Source organism: Nesoenas mayeri (genome assembly GCF_963082525.1).
Source record: "Nesoenas mayeri genome assembly, chromosome: 2".
Lineage (NCBI taxonomy): Eukaryota > Metazoa > Chordata > Aves > Columbiformes > Columbidae > Nesoenas > Nesoenas mayeri.
The window spans coordinates 107,734,991-107,759,058 of NC_137543.1; the positions used below are offsets into that span (position 1 = coordinate 107,734,991).

General features: G+C 41.1%; 1 protein-coding gene across 1 annotated transcript in view; it reads right to left on the reverse strand.

Annotated features, from left to right (window-relative positions):
* HECW1 (HECT, C2 and WW domain containing E3 ubiquitin protein ligase 1) overlaps positions 1-24,068 on the reverse strand; it is a gene marked incomplete at both ends in the record, with an annotated part of 194,258 nt that overhangs the window by 13,158 nt on the left and 157,032 nt on the right. The window contains 3 exons of the mRNA XM_080364173.1: positions 3,663-3,792; positions 5,208-5,306; positions 21,495-21,647. Coding sequence (XP_080220299.1) covers positions 3,663-3,792; positions 5,208-5,306; positions 21,495-21,647 — 382 coding nt within the window. The remainder of the gene's footprint in view (positions 1-3,662; positions 3,793-5,207; positions 5,307-21,494; positions 21,648-24,068) is intronic.

Below are 24,068 nucleotides of genomic sequence, written 5' to 3' on the forward strand. Positions count from 1 at the left end.
ACCACACAGCTTCTCAAGGAGCCACTATTTCTTGTTTCCCTTCCCCAACCATTGAAATCCAGGTTCCCAAACATTAGCAGAGCTCCCACTGCGATCTACACTTGCACATGTATCCAGCAAAGCAATGTTCAGATGGCATGTAAGTGGTCAGATACTCTTGGCATGCAAGAATTTCCAACTGGGATCCATCTGTGAGCATGAAATGTGATCGTGATTTCTTTGTTATTTTGCTGTCGCCACTTAGCAAACTTCAGAAGGGGGAAAATCTCACTTTCACTTAGGACCCTTGGATTCTGACAGTCGTAATTCACAGCAAGAAGCTTTTTTTCCCCATCATTATTAACAGATCTAGCAAGGTTAGTACACATGAAATAAAAGTACTAGACAACATGTGAGCTGGCAAAAAAATCTGGCTTTCAGTGTTCTTTTGCTTTCATACCACAGCATCTACAATAGATTGTGATTTTTTTCTGTTCTCTTTGGAGCCATTTCTTATCTTCCACAACAGACTCCTATGTAATTGTCTAGCTCTTTTCTTTGGGGAGAGCATAGGAAGTAATGAATATGTGAAATGTTACCTTCAGGTGCATTAGGCCAATTCAGGCTGAGATTCTTATTCATCTTCGTAGTCTTCCAATGCAAAGACAAACTTGTCTCATCTGTCTTTGTGAATATGTCTGTATGTTTCTGTCTGTCTTTGTGTATTAGTCTTATACAGCCATACCTTCCAGGGAAACCACTGTCAATTCAATGTCATGCAAGCTCTCAGCTCAAAGCCTGTGAAAACCCTCTGCATTTAAGTCTGTGAAAAAGCAGTGCTACCTTTTCTACAGAGGCTTCTTACTTCAGTTTTTCTGTCCCATCCTTTTCATTTCATCCACCCTTCACAGAATCACAGAATCACAGAATCGACTGGGTTGGAAAAGACCTCAGAGATCATCGAGTCCAACCCTTGGTCCAACTCTAGTCTGTTTACTAGATCATGGCACTAAGTGCCATGTCCAACCTCACTTTAAAAACCTCCAGGGACGGCGAGTCCATCACCTCCCTGGGCAGCCGTTCCAATGCCTGACCACTCTCTCTGTAAAGAATTTCTTTCTAATATCCAGCCTAAATTTCCCCTGGCAGAGTTGAAGCCCATGCCCCCTTGTCCTATTGCTGACTGCCTGGGAGAAGAGACCAATCCCCAGCTGGCTAGAACTTCCCTTCAGATAGTTATAGAGAGTGATGAGGTCACCTCTGAGCCTCCTCTTCTCCAGACTAAACAACCCCAGCTCCCTCAGCCTCTCCCCATAGGTCTTGTGCTCAAGTCCCTTCACCAGTCGTGTTGCTTGACTCTGCTCATCCTTCAGAACCTTGTACTATAAAAAATGATTGACCAACCTGACCTCCTTCTATGACAAGGTGACCCGCTTAGTAGATGAGGGAAAGGCTGTGGATGTTGTGTACTTAGATTTCAGTAAGGCCTTTCACACCGTATCCCACAGCATTCTCCTGGAGAAGCTGGCAGCTCATGGCCTGGATGGGTGTACTCTTCTCTGCGTAAAGAACTGGCTGGAGGGCCAGGCCCAAAGAGTTGTGCTGAACGGAGCCAAATCCAATTGGCGGGTGGTCATGAGTGGTGGTCACCAGGGCTCAGTATTGGGGCCAGTTCTGTTTAATCTCTTTATCAATGACCTGAATGAGGGGACAGTGCAGCCTCAGTAAGTTTGCAGATGACAACAAGTTGGGTGGGAATGTTGATCTGCTGGAGGGTTCAAAGGCCATATAGAGGGATCTGGACTGGCTGGATCATTGGGCTGAGGCCAATTGTATGAGGTTTAACAAGGCCAAGTGCCGGGTCCAGCACTTGGGTCACAACAACTACAGGCTCTGGGAAGAGTGGCTGGAAAGCTGCCTGGCAGAGAGGGATCTGAGGGTGTTGACTGACAGCTGCCTGAACATGAGCCAGCAGTGTGCCCAGGTGGCCAAAAAGGCCAAGAGCATCCTGGCTTGTATCAGGAATAGTGTGGCCAGCAGGACTAGAGAGGTGATTGTGCCACTGTACTTGGCACTGGTGAGACCCCACCTTGAATACTGTGTTCAGTTTTGGGTCCCTCACTACAGGAAAGACACTGAGGTACTAGAGAGAGTACAGAGGAGGTGACGAAGCTGGTGAGGGGTCTGGAGCACAAGTCTCATGAGGAGCGGCTGAGGGAACTGGGGCTGTTTAGCCTGAAGAAAAGGAGGCTGAGGGGAGACCTTATTGCTATCTACAACTACCTGAAAGGAGGTTGTAGCATGGAGGGTATTGGTCTCTTCTCCCAAGTAGCAAGTGATAGGATGAGAGGAAATGGCCCCAAGTTGCATCAGGGGAGGTTTAGATTGGATATTAGGAAAAATTATTTATGGAAAGGGTTGTCAGGCATTGGAACAGGCTGCCCAGGGAAGTGGTGGAGTCACCATCCCTGGAGGTGTTTAAAAGGCGTTTAGACGAGGTTCTTAGGGACATGGTTTAGTGCTAGAATTAGGTTACGGTTGGACTTGACAATCCCGAGGGTCTCTTCAAACCAAAATGATTCTATGATTCTATGAAAATATAAGCAGACTAAATTCCGTTTTGAAAATATCCCCTGAAGTCTTACTTGCTTTCTGTTACTTTCAGGCTTATAGTGGAGCAGTCCTTTTCCTTTCAGGGCCAGAATTCCTCCCCTCAAAAACTAGTTTAAATCTCCCCTAGCTCAAAGAGCTACCCTAGCTCTGTGAGAACTCTTCTTGCCAACTTTATTTTCAAGACTAAGAGTCACTCTCTGTATATTCCACCTTACCTCTCTGGTCCCTTTGACACTGCTCCTTACACAAGTTAACTTCCATCCCTTGAGCTTCTGCAATACTTGGTGAGCTTAGTTCTTTAATCTCTCTAGTTTTCAGTACCTCCTTGGAGGTCCTTAGTTTTGGTTTGAATATTGCTTTGGGTTCCTTCAAGGCTTTCTGGAGACAGTTATAATATAGCACAGGTTACAACATCAGAGAGCACCAAGGCTTCAGTGCAAGCTAAAGAATCCCACAGGAGATACTTGTTCTGGTTGCCAGACTCTGCTTAAGCCAAAGTTGCACCCTATTTAAGGCTATAGTTATCCAGATCAGATAGATTAAAGAGAATTGTCTGACTACAGTAGAGCTGAGTGGTAGAAAGCATAATAAATGGATGTACACACCAAGTTGATAAGTAGGTACGAGGTAAGTTAGAATCTAACAGGGAGATATCAGACAAAATAATTGTGAGAGTTTCCAGGTCTTATACCACCTGCTGAATATTTTTCTTCCTTCCTGACTCCCCCATCCTTTCAGTCACATCAGCTTTACGTTACATTGCTTGCATTCACTGAATGCCACATCTGTGTGAACTACACCCTGGAGAGAAAAGCTGCACTACATGTGAGAGAATTCCTCATGTTCATCAGTGTGTGGCTCAATAGGCCTGTAGGGGGGCTGGTATTTTATATTATATACCCTAAGAATAAACATCTGCATTGAAACAGGTGGCTTGAAAGAAACAGAAGGTAGGAGAAGAAAATTATATTGAAAGGCTACAGGATCTGTTCTGACAGAAAGATGTTCATCATGCTCAATTCTGTCAGCTTCAAATTTGCTTTTCAGATGTTTCACATAGCTGTGCTCACCTGTCCAAACACCTCCTCGTTCACTGTGAAGGTGAGATCCAGGATATCTGTGATGTTATTATCCTTCATCCACTGCAAGCTCTGATGGAACTCTTCATCCAGGTACTCTAAGTCACTTAAATCACATGGCCTGATTGCGAAGCAAGAAAAAAGATGTAGCTGAATATATGACTCCATGACTACTGGCAGGCTGACTTACTTCTAAGAATGAGAACAAATTTATGCTGAAGATCCAACTTGAAGCTGGTGTTTGTTTGGTTTTGTTAATATCAAAGCCTGTTACACAGATTCTCTTAAAGCAGTTCTGCAACTGTCTGCTTTGAGTGGCTGGGCTCAAGGCCAAATCTGTTGGCTGCCTGGACTATTTGCTGTCAGAAAGCATCCCTGGGGCTCGATTTTATGTGACTCTTCAGGATGCCCAGCACTTCAGAGCAATTCCTTACCTTCAGTCCGGATGGGCCCTGCCATGTTGTGCCGGGCTGCTTCCATGTATCTGTCATCCTGGAGGTGAGTGCACAAGACTGACATAAGGCAGACCAGGCAGCCTAAATTTCTGTTAATAAGGACTTGGCCTGGTTTGCTGAAAGGGCAGGTGGATGTTGCAAGCAGCCTGGTTTCAAATCCCCTAAGGGGGCAATAAGGATGTAGGGAGCACTCTAGTTTTCAGGCTGTTTCCAGACTAGGTCAGATATGATATAGATTTGACTGTTGGGACCTGAGCAGTATTCATTGTTAAAAAAAAAAAAAATTAAATACAGTTAAAGAACTAAAAGGACTGTTAATACAAATATCTTTGCTGATTTGAAATCAGCTGAAATGACAAACTATTTTAGCTAAGCTTTATTCTACTTTCCATCCTTTAATTGCAGTCCTGACTTACTACTTACGTTTTTTCTTATTGCTACAAATTTTATGTACCTTGTCTTATTGCAATCTATTAATTAAAGAGGAACAGACTGTCAGTTAAAGTTAACCTTATAAACCTGACACTGAAAGTAATATATTACTGGTAGTTTCTGCTTACTAGTGTGAAACACAGTAGAAGACAAACACAAAGCATTCACTGGTTATGTCTACATTAGCATTCCTAATTAACCTGAGTTGTGTTTAGAATGAAAACGTGCTCAATCAGTGAGGCATAAGAAATTATGTATTTTTCTTAATATGACCCCCCTCTTTTTCTTGTTGTTGCTTTGTTTTGTTCCATCAAAGATGCTTTGCAGTCTTCCATGTATCATTTTAATTGCTTTGATAACTTTTCATCATTAGTAAACTCTGGAATTACGGGTCAGTACTTCTAAAGGTGTGTTTCTAAATGTTATACTTACTACGCATTTTTTTCAACACAGTCAGTATTTATGTTCTTAGAGAAAGTAAAGAAAAATTAAAATGTTTGTTTTCTATCACAGACCAATGAACCAACAGTGGAAAGGACTTGAAGGTCAGAGTGCTCAAAACAACTCCAGGAAGGTCTTTGTCTCTGTAGGACTCACTGCAGGATCACAGTTTTGCATGGTTTCTGCAAGGCTGAATGCTTTTACTTACAGCCTTAGTAGTGCTTTGTAGAATGGCCTTGTGAAGAAAGCATCAAGAAGGTACTGGTGAATGAGAGCAAGGCCCAGAATACGACCGCTGAACCTGAACCTGGGATAGAAAAAGGCAGAGTAAATGAAGTATAACTCAAGACATTCAGCATAGAAACTTACGCAGGTAGCAACTGTTCTTTGTTTCTGATTTGGTTTCTTACAGTTATTCATTTTTTCCTGAGCAGATATGCAAGACGACCCCTTGCCCCTCTGATCAATAACGGATCTCTTAGTGATCCATCTCCTACACTACCCACACTTGCTGCTGGCATGTTATATGCTCTCCTGTGCCAAATCAATAAACACTTTGAAGATTCACCTTCTGTGATCTTTAGTTGAATGTTGTGATAGAGACTGTCTCCATCAAACGCAATATTTAGCCAGTGAAATACTGTAATACTTCACCTCAGCAAAGAACATACTATCAAAAAAGCTGCAAAGGACATTCTGTAAATCAGTATATGCAGTTTCTGACTGGTAACAGCCCTTTCCAAGGTGGGCCTTTAAAGTATTTCAAAGGGTAGAGAGTTGACTTCATGGGGGGAACTAAAGTGCAAATACAATAAATTAACTGTTGTGACCAAGGACACATATTCAAATTAGTATCTAAAGCTCAGGCAAGGTGTTCCCAGACCACTTTCTTAATGCTGATGCTCAGCTGTCTTCAGTATTTTCATGCTCCTGTTTGTTTCTGTTTTCTGAGAACAACGATCCCTAGTCCTGCCCATTTGCAAGCTATGACCTGTGATGATAAGCTAGTTAAATTCTCCTTTCTTTGATTTATTCTGTGACTCATTAGATATTCTTCCATCAGATCTGGTTTAAAATCAGTAATCTCAGACAGAAAAACACAGAACTAGTGTAAGTCTAGGTGAGTTTGTTTTTTGTAAAATCAAACCTCATCAGCCATTCAAAACTTTCTTATTTGTAAAATAGGAAATGAAAAAAATCCAACATCCCAAATACAAGTTCTCCAAGCCTGAGCTGACTGACATCAAAGTCTTATTGCACAAAAGATGAGAAACAGATCAAAAGGCCAAGAAACCATCCCTTCCACTACAGGAACCAGTGCGAAGATCCCTCCCTCAGATGAATGAAAAATGAGTCTTATTGTAATAAAAGCGGTGCTGAATACCCGTTCAGTCAATTTTATGCTCATGGGACAGAACAACAAGTGCTTAGTATGTCAAATGGGACACAGAATAGCATGCTGTGGGCCCAATTAGCATTTGCATCACCACAGGAGCTGCCTCCGGGTCCCCTGCATCCAAGAAAGGTGCTTATGATATGCAGCTGACCGCTAACAGAAGAGTGATTATATAACCCCCTTACAGCTGTTTCCACAGCAGCAACAAAAGGCAGCTGTTGGGCCTAGTTAGGACCTGCTTCACTTCATTTGTGCTGTGGTGCAATGTTTCCAGCAAAAAGTAATGAAAAGAGAGGGAGCTGACACAATGAAAGTACAGTGGAAGCCAGACAGCTCAAATCCCAGAAATGCTGAGCCTGTAATCCATCAGTTTTATAGCACCTTCAGGATCTATAATCAAGTCCATTTGTGCTAAATAACGCATGTCGGCTTTTTTGGTTTTGTTCTTCACCATCCCCCTTCCATCCAGCCCTGTACGTTTTGAAAGCAAATGCTGAATGTAAATACTATTAATATAAGCACTAGGTGTTCCGCAACACAACGCTCATCCCATGGCTACTTGAGTGTGCAGGCTGGGTAGGCAGGAGCCATTTGGAATAAAGTAAAACTGGAAGTGAATTCCCAAGAAAAGTGTCAGGGATTTGGGAACGCTGTTTCTGCTAAGAAATTGCTTGAATGTGCAAACAGTGTCAGTTTTCTCCTTGCTGCTTGTATCACTTCTGTACCTCTATGTGGCTTTGAGGGCATTCAGGCAAAGCTGACACCAAAGGGTAACGCACCTAGACCGAGGTGTTTACAATCATGAGCATATGTTACAGTAGCCGTTAATGACACGTTTAATTTGAATTAGTGCCTCATGGCAGAACTGTATCCATCCAAAAGCCATGGGCAGTGTTTCTGGGTGAAAAGACTAAATCTGGTGGGTCAGCATAGAGAAAATGTGGGTAGAGCAACTCTACGTTGTGTGATCCATCGGTCTGGCCTGGCACTTGCAGCCCTCTGGGACACACCAGGTCTTGCTCAAGCTGGGGGCCCGATTGTGGCTTCACAGTCCCTGCCCTTTCAGTGGTACTGTGTAGGAAAAGAAAGCTCAGTACTAACTGGTCTGGATAAAGGAGATGAAATAATTAACAAGATATTGCCACTATGAGTGCCTGTGAATACCATGGATAAAAAAGGTATGTTGCCGACTGTATTTCTTGGCAGCTCCGTACCACCCCAGCAGACACACTGCTTCATGGCCAAAGCGTGTGAGCTCTCCAGCTCACAAACCCTTCTTCCCCTGCACAAAGCTTTGGTATCTCTGCAGAGACTTGCTTTAGCTGACTCTCCGATCTGAAGAGTGGTGTAACAGAAGGTCCTCTGGCCCCCTGTCATTTCTAGACAGAGCGTGGGACCAAGCGCAGCACTACTCTGGTCCAGCAGTGCGCTGAGAACCATGGTGAGTCAGTGGATGCCTGCCGCAAGGGATGTGTTTGCTACTGTCCTCAAAGGACGACTATACAGTCTGTGTGTGTGTCCATACAGTCCATCAAGCTGCCACTATAATCAGCCAAGCATAACAGTCCCACTTGAATTATATCAAAACTTACAAAAATGCAAGAAGAAACAAATTGCCCTCCTTACAAAAGCCAGTTAAAACAAAGCCAGACTTTTGTGTTCATTTCTTCCTGAAGGATTTAAAGCATGGGTGAGATTTAGAGATAGGTGAGATAGTCCCTTCATAAAAAAACCCCACAAGTTCTCTTGACAGAATAAGCAGCACAAAGGTAAATCCTGTCTGGAGGGCACATACCTTCCTTAAGCTTGACTTACATTTATCTTTCTAAGGAAGCGTAAAATGCTTGCTTGATTTCTTTCTCGCAGGAAGGATAGCTTGGCAGAGCTGGGGAATGTGAAGTTTTGCTCTGGCCTTTTCTTTCAACACCCTTCCCTTTCAGAGACAACGATTGAGTCTGAGTAATATGCTCCAGCATACAGGCCAAACACGGGAGGGAATTAATGAACAGGAAATGGTGGAACAAGAGACAGAATTAACGAGCAGGAGAGGTGCTCTGGTTTGCCTGCCTGTTGACACTGTTTGTCCACTCAATAAGAATATTGTGTGCACCTGCTTTCTGGCTTTTAACTACACTACTCAAACCATTTGCAGAAGTTTCCACACTACCCAGCTAACTTCCTTTCCTTCTGGAGGCTGCAGGTGCCCCTGAAACAGCCTGTTTTCACAACAGCCTGTTGCAAAATAACAGGCTTGTTCTCCTCAGTGGGACTCTCTGCATACTTACTGCATGTCAGTGTACACAGGGAGAGACAAATCCATATGCCGTAGCAGCAACTAAGCAATATATTTTCTTCCAATTGCAGGTGAGTCACAGGAAATTTAATTTACTCTGGTCCTTATCATATAGCAGTGGAGTAAGGCAGGACACATAATGGCCCTTTGTCAGAGGGCTCTCTGAACTGGTTGAACGAACGCAGCTCTGCTTTATATGACAGTCCTTCCTGGGATTCGGATGGAGAATGATGTACCTTGACAAAATTGTAATCTATGTGTACAGCGGAAGAATGTTTTTTATCATTCTATAGGGGATGCTTTAGTAAGTATGCCTTGTAGGCTAAATCGGCTAAGATATGAGAAACTTTAAATCCTAAATAGAGGAAGCACCTGATGGGATTAAAAAGACTGAAAATCTTGCCAACCTTATTTCACTCAAACACATCAGCTGGGTTTAAGCCTGCCCTTCTTGATGCAGTAGCTTGTGAAAAAATATTCAAAGGGCTCAAGAGAGATGAATATAATATTGTTCACATCAAATTTGAAAATGTAATTTTCCTTTCACAAGACTACTGAAAACTTGCTTTCATCTGTAAGACAAATCTATGCATTCTGTTGCACCAGTTTTAAAGCTTTTGAATGTTTAATCGTGCAGATGAACTTTTGGCCACCTGAAAGACAGGCTGAACAAACGAGGCTGCTCTGTGGTACAGGATTTCTGCCCTTGGCAGCTCTTCTAAGGGAGAATGCCATTTGGCAGGTGGATGCAGCTGGAGAGCCTATTAGTCCTTCCACAGTGGCAGAGATTGGACCTAATCTCAACTATTACTAGATACCAGAGAATCTAAAAAGGGGAAAGTACTTAGAAGGGCCCAGTTGTGGGAAAGGCTTCACTCTGACCATCTTATTAGACATCATTATGCATCTTATTAGATAACAGAGAATTCAGTCACGAAACCCAAATTTGTAGGAAACCAGGCATCATGGGTTTCAGAGGTTGTGGTAAAGCTTATTTTAAAGGGTAGTTAAAACCTCCATTATTATAAAGACAATCGTGAGCATCCTGAAAGCCAGAAATTATTGATTAAAGGAACTAAAAATCCATTCTTACAGCCTAAAATATTGCGATCCACAATCTTGTGATTTGGAGGGTGGGATGATACGCAAAGGAAAATGCACTGATTCCTGATTTCTGAATTTTGGTGGAATCGCTAGCACTAGCATTATTAAAATGAAGAACAATTATTTTTTTAAATGCAAGAAAGTTCTAAGAATGTGTATTTTGCAAAAAAGGTGACCAGATGGCTACAGCAACTCTGCCTGGCTTCATAAACTATGAATTTTAATCAGAACTGGCAGTGTGTCAGGCATATGTACCAGAGGTGCGTGTCTATACATTAATAGCATATATCCTTGTGTTGCCTCAGTTCAGGACATGATCAACATGTCCTATAATGAGCTACATCTACAGAGCAACAACCTAGCAATAGATCAGATCATCTTTGCAAACCCTTGGCAGTGGATCAAATCCACACCTCTATCAGCCTTCATTAACAAAAGCCTTTCTTTAGTTTGCTGTGCTTATTTAACCTCACCTCACACAGATGACAGAACATTTGAATGGATTAGTGTGATGACATGAAGCGATCTATTGTCAGAAAGGGTAGCCACGCAGGCTGGGATAGCTAACGCCGTTCTGTTTATCCGACTTGCATCTGCAACCTTTGCAGACCGCCTCTTTGCTACCATGTTATTTGGTGTTGTGGTAAATTTGCTCCGCATATCTGCAGGCTCAGAGGTGGACGCTGCAGCATTCCAGCACGATGCCTCTTCAGTTCAGGAATCTGATGAGCTCATGTGTCATTAATATGAAAGGAATGGCTCTTACAAAGGCCAGGAGACAAAAGTACGTGAAGTCTCAGCACATTAAAGAGAAAAGGTAAAATGATTTCTAAATTAGTCGTGGAGGAGAATTCCTGTATGAGGCGTAATAAGATTATTGTTAGCTTGTTTTCTTTTCTTTTCTTATATCCATCTCTAATATGAAAAATTCTCAGAGAGATAAAGATATAATGGTGTTTCACTTACACATGGCATTCTCCGGTGTTGTGCTGAGAACTTATCCCACCTCTAACTACACCAGCATCCCACCTGAGAACTTACTCCAGATCCCCACACACTTCTTCTAAAGGAACAGTAATGAACCACCTGACCAAGCTTTGTTGTTTTCATTTGAATCTCCTTTGAGTAACGTTCTAAATACTGAAATTAATCTTATCTCATTTATAGTCAAAATTAATTCCAGGTTTTCATACATTTACTGAGTTTTTAAGGCTAATTTTATACTTCCTCACTATGAAACCATAGAAAATTCTGTCAGATAAGCTTCATTTTCAGTCTGTTTTCCAAATCAAAATCGAAAGGAAAAACTTAGGAGTGCTGACAGGGAGCAACTGTTTGTTCAGATTTCCAGCCTGGAAACTGGTGGATGTTAAATATACACTACAGGGATTTACCCCCACAGCCCCTGCAAATGTTATTGGGACTTAACAGAGGATATATTCTACTCAGAGCCAAGGCATATCATTCAGGCATCAAAAGATGAAGAAGCATATTCCACCAGCCCCTCCTTGATAATACTCTGTCTGCTTACATATCTGTAAAAGTTATGATATTTAACTATATTTTAAAGGAAATTTGTAACACTCATTTAAAGAAAGCACTGGCCTTTCTTAAGTAGCCCCACTTGTAAAGCGTATGGAAAGTATAACAGCCCAGCAGGCCTGCTTGCAGATTGTCATAAAATGTAAAGAGGGTGTTTAGAGATGTGTGAAATGTATGCACATCATCCAAGAACTGAAATTAAACAAGATAAAAAAAAAAGGATGAAAACTGATTTTTGGAGAGAAAAGCAACCTGGTACAAATAAACTTCTATTAAACTTCAAATCCTGAACTGGCAATTTTCTTCAGGTGAAGATCTACAGCAGTAAGCCTTCTCCTGCCAGCCTTCCTTTGGATATTTTTACTCTTGCTGGGCACCTGAGTTTCATATAGTGAACAAGTTTGTGTGAGTCAACCTCTCAGCTAATTGCTAAATGATATATAAATTTTCTGCTGCAAAACACCAGGGCAATACTGATGCTCCACCAAGGGCTTGTCCTGTTTGTATTTTCTGGATATATCTGCAAATGGAACACAACTCTCAGTACTAAAGAGCAACCACATGAAAAAGAGCTATTGCTGACACATGATGGAAACATGAACTGTCCACGTCCTTCTAAATCTCTGGAGCTCATGTACCTTGAATGAGCAACTAAGCCTCAAACCATTCCTGAAGCCTGATTTACCAGTAAGTGAAAAACAATGAGATAATGAAAACCTTATTGCTTCTTTATTTAACATAATCAAATCCTTCAAGGTTTTTCCTTCTCCCTAACCTAGCTATGTTGCATTTTCACTCAAAATGTCTTTTCATCTTCCTTATACCCTGGCTATACTCACCACAAAAGAAGTGTCAGGAAATGTTAAAAGACTAATTGTGCCAAAGAGAAAAAACATAGGTAATGGAAATGTAAGTAAGGGAAATTCACATTATCTTCTCAGGTTTCTCTAAATGCAATCTATCTAACAGTTACTTTCAGGAGGACTCCTTAGTTTAACCACTCAGCGGCTCCAGGTAAATGCTCACAAAGCAACAGATACAGCTGCATTTGCACAGCGCTGTAATTACAGAGGAGATGCAGACTGAGGTATGAACTGCTGGCTAGAAGATTACAAACATCTATGATTTTGTGATTCCCAGATCCTAGACTGTATTTTTGACTAGCAAATATCAAAGCAGTTTACTGAGAAGATCAGTGCCAATACTTCATTTGACAAATGAGAAAACTTAAGTCCAGAAGCAAAATGACTTATCTAACGTTATCCAGAAAACAAGTGGTAGAGACAGCAATGGAATCATAGTCCTCTGAGCTCCAGCTCTATTTCAGTTGTGTAGTCTATTCCACATTTTTTACTTTATTCTACAAAACAGTATTTAATTATGTGAATCAGCACTAGCTTATGATCTGCTCCTTATAGATCAACTCAGTCTGATGCTTTTTTATTGTTTTTTTTTTTTTTTTTTTTTTAAGCCAGCAAAAGAGTATTTTTAACAAGAGATTTTGATTTTTCAGTCAAAAGCTGGGGATGGGGGGCACTTCGTAAACCTATGAATTGCTAACATTTTGTACATTGCATGATTTATGTTTGCTTTCCATAGCTTTGCCATGTGTTGAAACAAATTAGTCAAGCTACAGGGGAAAATCCACAGATTGAGTCATCTGCCAGACAAGAATGCCATAAAAGCACAAGCCAAATGACTGCACATTTTCCTTCAATGGCTAACTATGAACACTGAAGCCACAATAACTGACTTATTCTCACTCAGGAAAGTCACATCCTTTCCAGCCTGTTTGGGGTATTTAACCACGAGAGAGGCTGCTCTTCAGAAACTCAGTGGCAAGCACCCAGGAATGTTTACGCCGTGTGCTGGAGCACGATGGAGATTTCCTTGAGCTCGCTGCAAACAGGGAGCCTGCAGTGCAGAGCCATGGGGACCCACCACCTCCAGTCTGGACGTCGTACACATGGGTTTGCACTGTGCTGCTGTTCAGCTCACGATCCCTGCCTCTTGAAATGAAGCTTCTTGACCAAGTAAACTCAGAAATCTGTGCGCTAAAATTCACACATGCTATTAATTGTTTCAAAGTCTGTTTTAGGTCCGGTTTTGCAAACCATTGAACACCTCCACCTTGTACTAAAACCGCTGCAAACTGACAGCTCCCATCTTCTCCTGGGAACACGCAGAATGCAGCAGACCTCGACCTTTGTTTTGCTGTTCCGAAGTCCACAAAACTTATTTACTTTTCCTTTATGAATCTTTCAAACAAAGTTAAATGACTGCAGTTTCTAGTCCGTCTTTTCCAGAATGCAAGTCATAAGTCACAATGTAAAATCAATCAAAATGTTCCTTCAATCAGACATAAAATGCCAAATTTACAGTTCTGTACTCCTGTTATTAAATACATTTTTTTCACAGAGGATGGAAAGGTCAGGATTTTTCTCATTCTCCATAATTTTATTGAGATTTTGAAAAATATTCCTGTCCCAAGTTGAGGCAAACTGACAAACTTGGCATTGCCTTTCTCCCTTTAAATACATTCAGAACAATTTAAATCTTTAATCTTCCCTTTTACTGCATTTAAATGTAACACTAGGGTAACATACTGAAATGAAGAATAATCTTCCATGGACAAATGAAACTTCTAACTTTCAAAATATCCCAGGGAGAGACCTACACAAAGAGAAATGCCTTTTCTACTCAAAAATACCCAAAATGAATTCGGGTGATTTACTGAAAACAATTCTGCTCTGCAAACAGTCTTTCTTTTGATGCATGAATTATGTTTACAAATTAAAAAAAAGGTTAGCTTGGGAATTTGTGCACCTGCTCTGACTTTTCTTTACCTCACCAAAGTCTGAGGAAAATAAGGAGGGGCAAAGACGGCTGAGCAATGCTTCACAGTGACAGCTCAGCCTCGCCATTCCAGTGTGGCTGGAACAAGAGATACGAGGACATTCCTCACTCCCTGGGAGTTTTTCATCACTACAAATAAACACACAATCACTGCCCACCCTGGTGCTTCCCTGCAGCCCCACGTGCTCTGAGTCAGTGTGGATTTTACCCTTTTCTCCTCTATCACGTGCAAGGTGGAGACGCACTACAGAGATTTTTCATGTGGAGTCTCCCATCTCTGGGCAAATTTAATCGGCAAAGTTGCAAAAGACTAAATGGCCTTAAGCAAGGAGAAAAAAATATAAAGACGGCTTCTGTAAAAAATACAATGAAATAGAACACTTGCCTTTCCCTCAAACCAAACAGTAATTATGGCAGCAGTGCTAGGCAAGATGAGATTCAGAGAAGGGAAAATGAAGCAAGAAGACACATCTTTACTTTCAATCTGTGTTATATCGCCATTCAAGTCTTCAAACGAACGTGAAAAAATCCCCAATTGAGAGACAAAGTCAAGAATAACATAAATATAAAGCAGAAACTTTTTTAAAAAACTGGTTGCTGTAGAAGCTTGGGGAGAATGTGGGGTTTTTTTTCCTCCTTCACTTTGGTTTGCCTTTAATCTTCCAATTTCTCCTGACCCTTAATAAATAATTAACCAGCTGTTGAGGCAAGCTGTATGTGATGTAGTCATACATCAAACTTAATAGGAAAATCAAAGTTTACTTAAGTACAGAAGGCATTGAGAGAGATCACAGCGTAGCAGCAAGAAGGCATTTCAGTAACTTACTCTTACACATATTGAAAAGGTCTTATAAAATGATGTCAGCTGCATATTTATTTTAATATCATTCTTGTCCAGAAGATTTACAATAGTGCTTGAAAATTTCTCATGCAAACATAATTTATTTATAGTAAGATATTGCTAGTAATTAAAATTTATAGTGTAATGTAACATTAAAAGCCTTGGTGTTCTATGGTGCCTTTCATCTGAGAATTTCAAAGCAGTTCAGAGCATTAGTATACATCAAATGGATTTCAAGTTGATTACATACTAGGAAATCTCCTCAGTTGGAAACTGAGGCAAAGAGGTAATGATCTAAATTTCAAAACCAACTGGATGTATCTGGATGCCCCCTCTGGGGTGCTACATCAGCTTGGAGTTTCAAGAGGATGACTTTTTGGAGTTTAGCTTAAACAGGTCCCTTCAAGATGGCAGCAAGATTGGTCTTCTAAACTAATTCCTCCCCCAAACACAGACCTACACAACTGGCTTCTTTGAGCCCAAAACCAAACTCAGTGTTTCTGACTCCCTTGATAAAACAGGTATTGGGCCATATGTAAGTTGTCTGCCACAACAGTTGAAGCATTAAAGAGATAAATGAATCATTTGGGCCACATACTCCCCAGAGCTACTTTCAGTCAGTGGAGAGGAGTAGTGGCTGTTTGCAGAATTCCTGCATAGATGCTGTGGCTTTTTTTCTCCACTGTTTCTATAATGAGCCACAGAATGTGTCTAAATCCATCCTATGAGCTGGTCAGCACCTGAATACAACCCACTAGGTCATGAAGCCATTTGCCACTTTCTTTAAAAAGGCTTCAATTGAAATAAGTTCTCCACGAAGTAGGATTAACGGAGCTTTGTTTCCTATAGATCTGCCTCTGGTGGCCCTACGTTACCACACTGCGATGGCTTCAGTTCCTCCTACACATCTCTGCTAGTGCTTCCCACACTTCGGCGTATCTCCAGATTCTCCCTTCTGCTGCCCCTAAGCTTCCACAGCTCCCCCTCACATCCTCGGGCTACCGAGGAAGATGATGCAGCTGCTTCACAGCCTGTGCCTATGATGGACCTGTCAGCTCGCTCGTGATAACTGGCCAGTCAAGAGGCCAAACACAACAGGTAACTGTTGAGCTCACCAGCCCGCCTTCACCGTGGCACTCTTCTGCATCTCTATTCTTCACACAGTCACAAGTTTCGCAAAGCTTTTAGGAAATTAGTATCTTTGAGATGTCTACCTTCCTGTCAAATAGATCTCAAACTGATTAGGAAACCAGCTGATGGACAGGCAGGGCAATTGCACAAGGCACAACTCCTAAGGACACTGGGTTAAGAAAGCCAACCAAGCTCTCTAAAAAGAAAGGACAGCTGAAGTTGCAACATTCTTGGTTCTTCTTGGGTTTATTAAAATGAAAAAAGGGGAAAACAATGCCCTGCATTCTTTGCCATGCCTGAGATGGATAGTGACGGCTATGTCGTGTCTTGTTTACACAAAATAAATAAGAGGTCAGAGTTTGTCTGGGGGTATACTCACACAGCACTGCGCAGGCAAAGGGAGCTTGCTCTACCCATGTGCCACGCTTGCCAGAGCACGTAAAAGCAACCAAGGCAGCACCAAGCCTGAATTTATTAGCCCAGATGGGAGGCAGTGTATATTTTATCAGCTTGGTGCTGCAGCAACCACGTCAACTGGCTTGGAGCAGAGGGAAAGTAAGTTCACACCTGCATGGAGAGTGGGCGCCACAGGCTTGCATGTAGAAATACATGCAAGTTTCCTGTCTGACTCCATTCAGCAGCACGGACTAGAATATGAGGGGCACTGGAGGGCAGAAAGGAAGGTTAAGTATAGGAGGTGAATGAAAAAATTCCTGCCCCAAAGCCGTTCCAAATGAGTGTTAAGTTAATGGAGTTCATTAGGACATTGCAGCCAGGAATCAGTCTACAGTTCCTGGGGACATGGGCCACTGGGTCTGACTATATCATCAGGTCTTCAGTGCGGTTCTGTACAAAAACAGCTTACTCCCAAGTCTTCAACTTTCTAGTAAGGTTCTGCTACAGAAATGTACTAAATTTCATTTAAATAAAAACAAATAAAACACAACAGGACTTTTCTGAGATGGATACAGAATGCTAAGTATGATTAGCAACCTGTAAATACCTTCAAAATAACTGTGATACTGGGGTGCTGCTTTTTGGTTGCATAAATGTCACAGCAAGGTCCACAAATGCCTAATTGTTACAAAACCATGCTGTCATTAATTTGCTATGAAAACACAGAAGAAGATGTTTCAAGTTAACATCCCTCAGATCTCCAAATGAATGTCTGTGAATGATTTTATCTGTCAAAGCCATCTGGTCTTCTATGCAGAGACTGGGCTGCTTTTCACATTCCTGGCTGTGGTTCTACATTTACAAACATGCAATGAACTAAAAATTCAAAAGCAGATGATGTGAAAAGCCTTGCCGGGGTGAATCAGATGAAAGACCAGGCAAGTGATCTGGGGACAAAAAGTCTGGTGTAGACGATCCTGTCGTGAGTACGGTGCTGTCTCTCAAAGAGAGTGCATCGCATTACATTAACTTACTGGATTACTCCTGTGGGCACGACTGCTCTGAAGGAAAACTCTGGCCCACTCAGAAGCCGTGAAAAAGAGAGACTGGATTTCCACCTGATGGCAGTTTGTGAACACACTGTTTCGTGAACAGAAAAGACAATGGAACTTTTGTTGTCACTATCTGATTAAGTACTCACAGCAGGGAGGGAAAGTTCATGAGAAAACACTGAGAATTCATTTATTCTAAGAAGCAGGACTTTATATGTGATATTATGATGACAGCCAAATCATAAACATCTGAAGTTGGTAGCCACAGGAACAATGAAACAGAACAGAGATAATACTCTTCAGGTTGGGTGAAAATGATACAGAAATCATCAGAGAAACAAACATCCAGTTTATGATTTTTCTTCCCCAGAGCTAAGCAGGGAAATACTACAGCAAATCACAGACAAAACAAAGACTGAGGAAAACCACAATATATAACAGCATGATTAAACAAATCATTCTGTGACAGAAACATACACTATTCCTCTACTACTCTGTCTTCCAGCATATTGAGCAAAACCTTAGAAGGATTCTTCAGTGACTCTCCCTACTTCAGTTGCCCAAAACCCCTGACCAAGAGCAAAGACAAGGATATTCTTTCTGGGCTGAACCATATTCTTTTCACTGAAATAATATATAGCAGCTGCCACCACATTTTGCCTACTTACTTGGAGAAGTGCGGACTACCTTAAGTGGGGGTGTAAACAGTATTTTAGAACATGCTTTCAAATAACCAGGCAAAAAGCTAGAAACGTTACCTAGATGAGATAGAATGGCTCCTTACTGACATGGATTAAAGGTAGTTCTTCTGGCTATGAGCTTTGGGTACATCCTGTAGCTTGCAGATAAAAATGTGTATCATGAAACTTCTTAGGTCTAGAGAGACATAACTGTGTCTTTTCAGATACAGGGGGATTTAAAATACATTTTTAGTTTTGAAAATATGTGATATCTTGTATTTTGTGTGTTCAGCAGGCACATGTGTTAACTGAAGGAAAAAGTCTTATTCAATGGAAGCCTGCAGGAAAGGTGTTAAATCTCAGTTTCTCCATACATGAGAAATATTTTCCAGTCATTATGTCTCTTTCTTAACTTGGCATACATACAACTACTCCATGCTTTGATGTGCTCATTTTGGACTCAAATGCTGTTTGTACAAAGAGCAAGGCATGAAATAAGCCATTAGCAGGGGCAAAACTGTAACTTTTAGGCCAGAGGAAAAAGAGCAGTGTATTTCTCAATTCTGCCAATATGAACAAAACTTCACATCTTTGCCTTTTGTTGTATTTATCTCAAATTCACCACTGTTCAATTAAAGAAGATAAAATGTAAAATAATCTTGAGGCATATTTTCTGCTAGCCCTGTTTCTTAATATAGACGTGTCTGGATAGGTCTTAGAGAATTACTATACAGAAAAACATATCGGGGTAGATCCCCCGTAAATTATTAGCCCCACAGCACCAAAAGACATACAGTTCAAGAAATCTGCAAATCTAAACCAATTGTGGTTGTGTGGTTTTCATAACTGGCATCAAATTTCCAGCTTTGAAAAAACTATGAATATTAACTATCTGTGACCCTTGAACTCTCAAAACTGATTCATCCATCTATATTAACTGATGTTTCATAACAGATTTGGGAACAGGAAAATAATCTTTATTTCTTCCACGTTAGAGGGAGGAGGCTTTGTTGGAATCATATCAGCAAGTCAATCTGAGAAACAGAAGTTTTAGGACTGACTTTGATGAGAACAAAGTTGGAGAAAGACTGAGAACTTCATGAAACTCCATTCCTCAAGAACAAATAATGACAACCAAGTTAGCACAGTGCTCTCAGAGAAGTTACCCTATAAAGCCTTTAGGGGAGATTCATACTCTTTGAGTTTTAGAAAGCTTGCTCCAAATCCCATCTTAGCTGGCTGCACAGATTTCTGAATACAGTAGTCTAAGGTTACACATGAATAGCTGAGATCAATCAACACAGACAGCATGAAAACATTTAAAATGTCTAGATATCTAGCAAGCCAATCATGAAACCTTTTGGACTAATTATAAACTGCTGGTCTCAGCCAGTTATTTCCATAACAGGTTCAAGAAGTATTACCAAGCACTTACTGGATTTCTTATCTTTGCCTTGCGTTCTGCAATCTTGCCCTATTTACACTACTTCATGTACAAATCTCTTCATTCATAGCATTTGTTTCCTTCTGCAGTCCAAGGGACTTCATTTTTCTTTCCTAAAAAAAGAAAACCCCAAATGCCCGAAGCCCAAATAACAAGTATACAAGAAGCCTGCACAGATACACGTAGTTGGACAAATATTATCCCAAGTGTCTAACTGCTACTGATTTCTGACTTAAATGGAAACTGCTATTGAAAATCATATTAGGTATCTTTCTGCTGTTCTACATGCCCAAGATACCTTTAAAAATCTGCCTCTTCTATGCTTTAATCTCTCAAAGAACAAAATGATATCAAACAAAGTATATACTTTTTGCAGGAGAATTTATCATTAAGAAAATGTCAGCTGAACTCTTCACAACAACAGTATTTATAACAGATAAGAGCCTGTTTCAAATACTACTGAGATAACAGGGCAACACCATTTCTGGAGAAAGAGCCTGCATCCAGTTTGCTCACAGTGTGGATAGAATGCTCTTGGGTTTGCACCTAGCTAAATAGTCCTGTGCCCTGAAATCAAAATGCATCTTCACAAATATAGCCTCCTAAACCAAAAGTTTATTCATGCTGCCTGTTAAGCTGATCAAAAGACAGACTGTATTTCTTCTTGAAAACAAGAAAGCCACTTCATAATGTCTAATAAACAGGACTGTAGTAGGAGATGGACAAGCTCTAAGAACTAAGTCACTCTCTTCTTGCATATGTCAGCAGATAAACAGTCTAATGCAAGGATCATGCTAGGTCCCAGCAACAGCCCTTTTTTCCACTGCAACCTTAAGAGTGGTGACAGTTGTTCTTGACCTCCTGCCCACACTAAGCCAAAGCAAAAGAGGACCTGTTTACAACAGTAGAAGGGCATGTGCTGTTTGCAATTGTAATGGGGCCTGAACTGCCTTCCATTGTAAAAAAGGATCTCTAAGAAGAGACAGTGAGATCAGTGAGGCAAAGAAAAACATCATAGGAACAAACCCATGTGGGCAGTATTTCTTTGACACACTGAAATCCCGTAAGGAATCAAACGATGCCCAGGGCTGGCAGCCCAGGCTCCACTGAACCACATCTGAAACTATCAAAGGGAAAACAACTCCCAAAGACAGACAGACAGATAGAAAAATGAGGAGATCACAATACGCATTCAGAATTTTTGATAAAGAAACAAGATCAGCAATTTGTCTGTTTGCACACATACTTGGTGAGGTGAAGTACCTGCTCACTCTGCTGGCCTTGCCATACACAGAGAGGGACACTGGCAGAGGAGAAAAGGGAAACTGCTTTCACTGGGCCTTTCTTAAGGCCTGCAGTAGGTACAGAGTGGCAATGTGGCTCATACAGAACACTGTATAGCTTCCAAGCACAGTGTTACTTGATGTACAGAAAGATCACACTTGCTATTCTGAGAAAGGGACCAAGGAAAGAAGGCCTGGATTAAGCAGAGATCATCTCCCTGTCTTTTTCCCATTGATGCAGAAGTACATGAACATCACATTGCAAGTAATGCAAGCAAGACATTCTAATGGTAGTGCCTGCTGTTGTATTTACACTTACTCCCTCTCTTCCTTCTCCCAAGCTACTTCCCAATTCTTCCCAGCAGAAGCAATGATACTTGTATGTAGTCTAGTCTAAACCAGCAGCTTTTGTGTTTTGCATTTCCATTTTTGTATTGCTCTAAAAGGATTGTTCAGTTCTGTATTAAATGTCCTTACCATTCCAGGTGATTTTCAACAAAAGCAGACATGGGGCTGATCTGTACAGTGTAGGTGTCGTTGGCTGAATACTCAAACAGCCCATAATAGGGATTGAAGAGCTCCTGAGACAGAAGGAAGAAGAATTCTCGGGAGGGGCCACTGTAGTCCAACCTGGAAAGGAAGATGTAAAAAAGATAAAATGAGGCTCATTCCCATTTCAGTGAATTTCCTGGGTTTTGCCTACACTGGCTGCTGTCTAATACTTACACCTTTGTGATCAAGTGTTTCTAACGTGGTGTATCTCCCCTCTCAAAAGTTGATTCTGAGCCCTGAACCAGTCACGATGCTGAAACTTCAGCAGCATCCACCTTGATCTGGGACGAATCACAACTCAGACACATCCCTTAAGTAGTTTCTTTTCCTTTGTTCCAAATGCTTAGTAAGGCACAGCTACAAAGCTCAGCCTTGCCTTAGCTGGCTGGCTAGCACAGGGCTTGCTTTTCAGTGAGTGGGTTTGAACTGCCTATGAACACCTGAGTTCATAGACCACGCAGCCCAGACTGAAGCAGAAATTGCTCTTAAGCTCCTACACTGGGATGTAACCAAAGATGCAGTCTAGCCACAAAGATACGTTCTTAGATATAAGCATAACCTACAGGTCAATGCTAAACAAGACCAAATCTCCACAGAACTGTGTCTCTTAAGATAGAATGGTGATTCTTCAGTTGTTCTGTCCAAGCTCCTTTACTTTTCTGATAGTTTCAAATACATGTGGTACCCCTTAAGCTGGGCCTTGCTGTTGCATTATTTTGCTCTGTAGAGAGTCACCTTTCTTGTGTTCTTTTTTGTAAACTCAACTTTTAAATCAAGACGTTTCCAATTATCTCAACTTGAAAAACAAACAAACAAACAAAAATAAGAAAAGCTTCATGACTGCATTACCCCCAACTGTGATGGATTTATTAAAAACAGACCATTCTCTAATAATGGTAGATAGGTTTTTCAATCTAAAATAAATCTACATGTAGCAATATGAACAAATGATTTGTAGCCATATATCGTGTGTGCCAAAACAATTTTTCTGAGGTAGGCGCTATTCCTCCTACTTAACAAATGTCAAGTAAGTGGAAAACTCTGCAGCTGCATTGGAATGGTCTGTTTTGTGTTTGAAGTTATGGAAGCATAACCACAAGGGGTTGAATGATTGATTTGTGCAGCGAGAAAGAAGATAAAGGTCAGGCTGGCCCATCCTCCTCTGTTTTACATCTGGAGATTCAGTACTTTTCTCTTTGAGCAGCTTTAGCTCTAGGATCATGTGGTGAGTCTAAAGCCACAACAGCAAAACGGGATGGTAATGAGGCCACATGAACCACGAGTGCTAATCATGTAACAGATCTGGTTCAACGGACATTAAAATACTAGGCTAAGCCTAATGGTGTCTGGAGTAAAGAACTACAAACACCACCTGCAAAAAAACGTCCAAGGAGAGATGAGGGATTGCGTTTCTGGGAACACATTAACTCATCATAAAGCATAGTTCATTTTCAATGTCATTTTAGCTTCAAAACACGTGGGAAGCTGTGCCCATGGAGCACCACGTGGCCTTACAGCATCAGCTCTTCAGTGGGGAATTGTTATCTTGGAGTCCCTTCAGCAGAACCTATATTAGCATTTAAGAGCAGAAACCCTGGGGGAATGTATCTTCAGATGTAAATGAACCAATGAAGAATGAATGAATTTGCAAATCAAATTGTTTGTAATTTCTCCAAAGGGTACCATGCTTCACACAGTAAAAGTTATTAGAGATGTGAGGAAAACAACGTGACTTTGGCCAGTGTTAGCATACTAGAACGCTACTCCAAAAACACAAACTGAGGTATGTTGCATGTCTATGCTTTACTTGCAAACCAGAAGCAAAACTTAGCTGTGGAGATGACCTCTGTCAAATAACACTGAGTATAACAATAAACACAGAGTATAAAAAGTAAGAGTTAAGAAAACCTCTGATATTGAGGTCACCAAGTGACTCTCTTTGAGATTGGTGACTTCTGTTTTCCATTGGACTCAGACAAATTAAGCTCAGCAGAAGCTCTTCAGGTGACACACCACCTTGGAGCTGACAGTGTCAGCAGTTGCTAGACATGCCAAGAGCTGTTCCAGAGCCTTTCTGTTCTGGTATTTTTGGAACTGAAATCCTATCTATATGCTTTTTGTTTTTTTTTTTTTAAAGAAACTTTGTATGCAAAACTATTGAAATACAATTTCAAGCCTTTGTTACATGGAACACTGGAAATATGCACAAAGGTCTTTTCATTACAAAAGTATGTGGATTAAGCCTCAATTACAACATAGCTCTTGAGGTGAGCCAAGGTGGCTTTGAAAGGTTCTGTTTAGATTTGGAAACAAAAGATCAGGGGCTTTAATCATATAAGAACAGCTCATGGATTCGTAAGGCTGGCAGAAAGTCTCCCAAGAAAAGACCTTCTCAAGAGACTTCTATTACTTTCAGCTTCCAACTGGGTGAATTAAACTGCAAGGACTGAACCAGTATTCATGTTTCACACTTTAGCTAGAAACAAGAAGTCCACATAT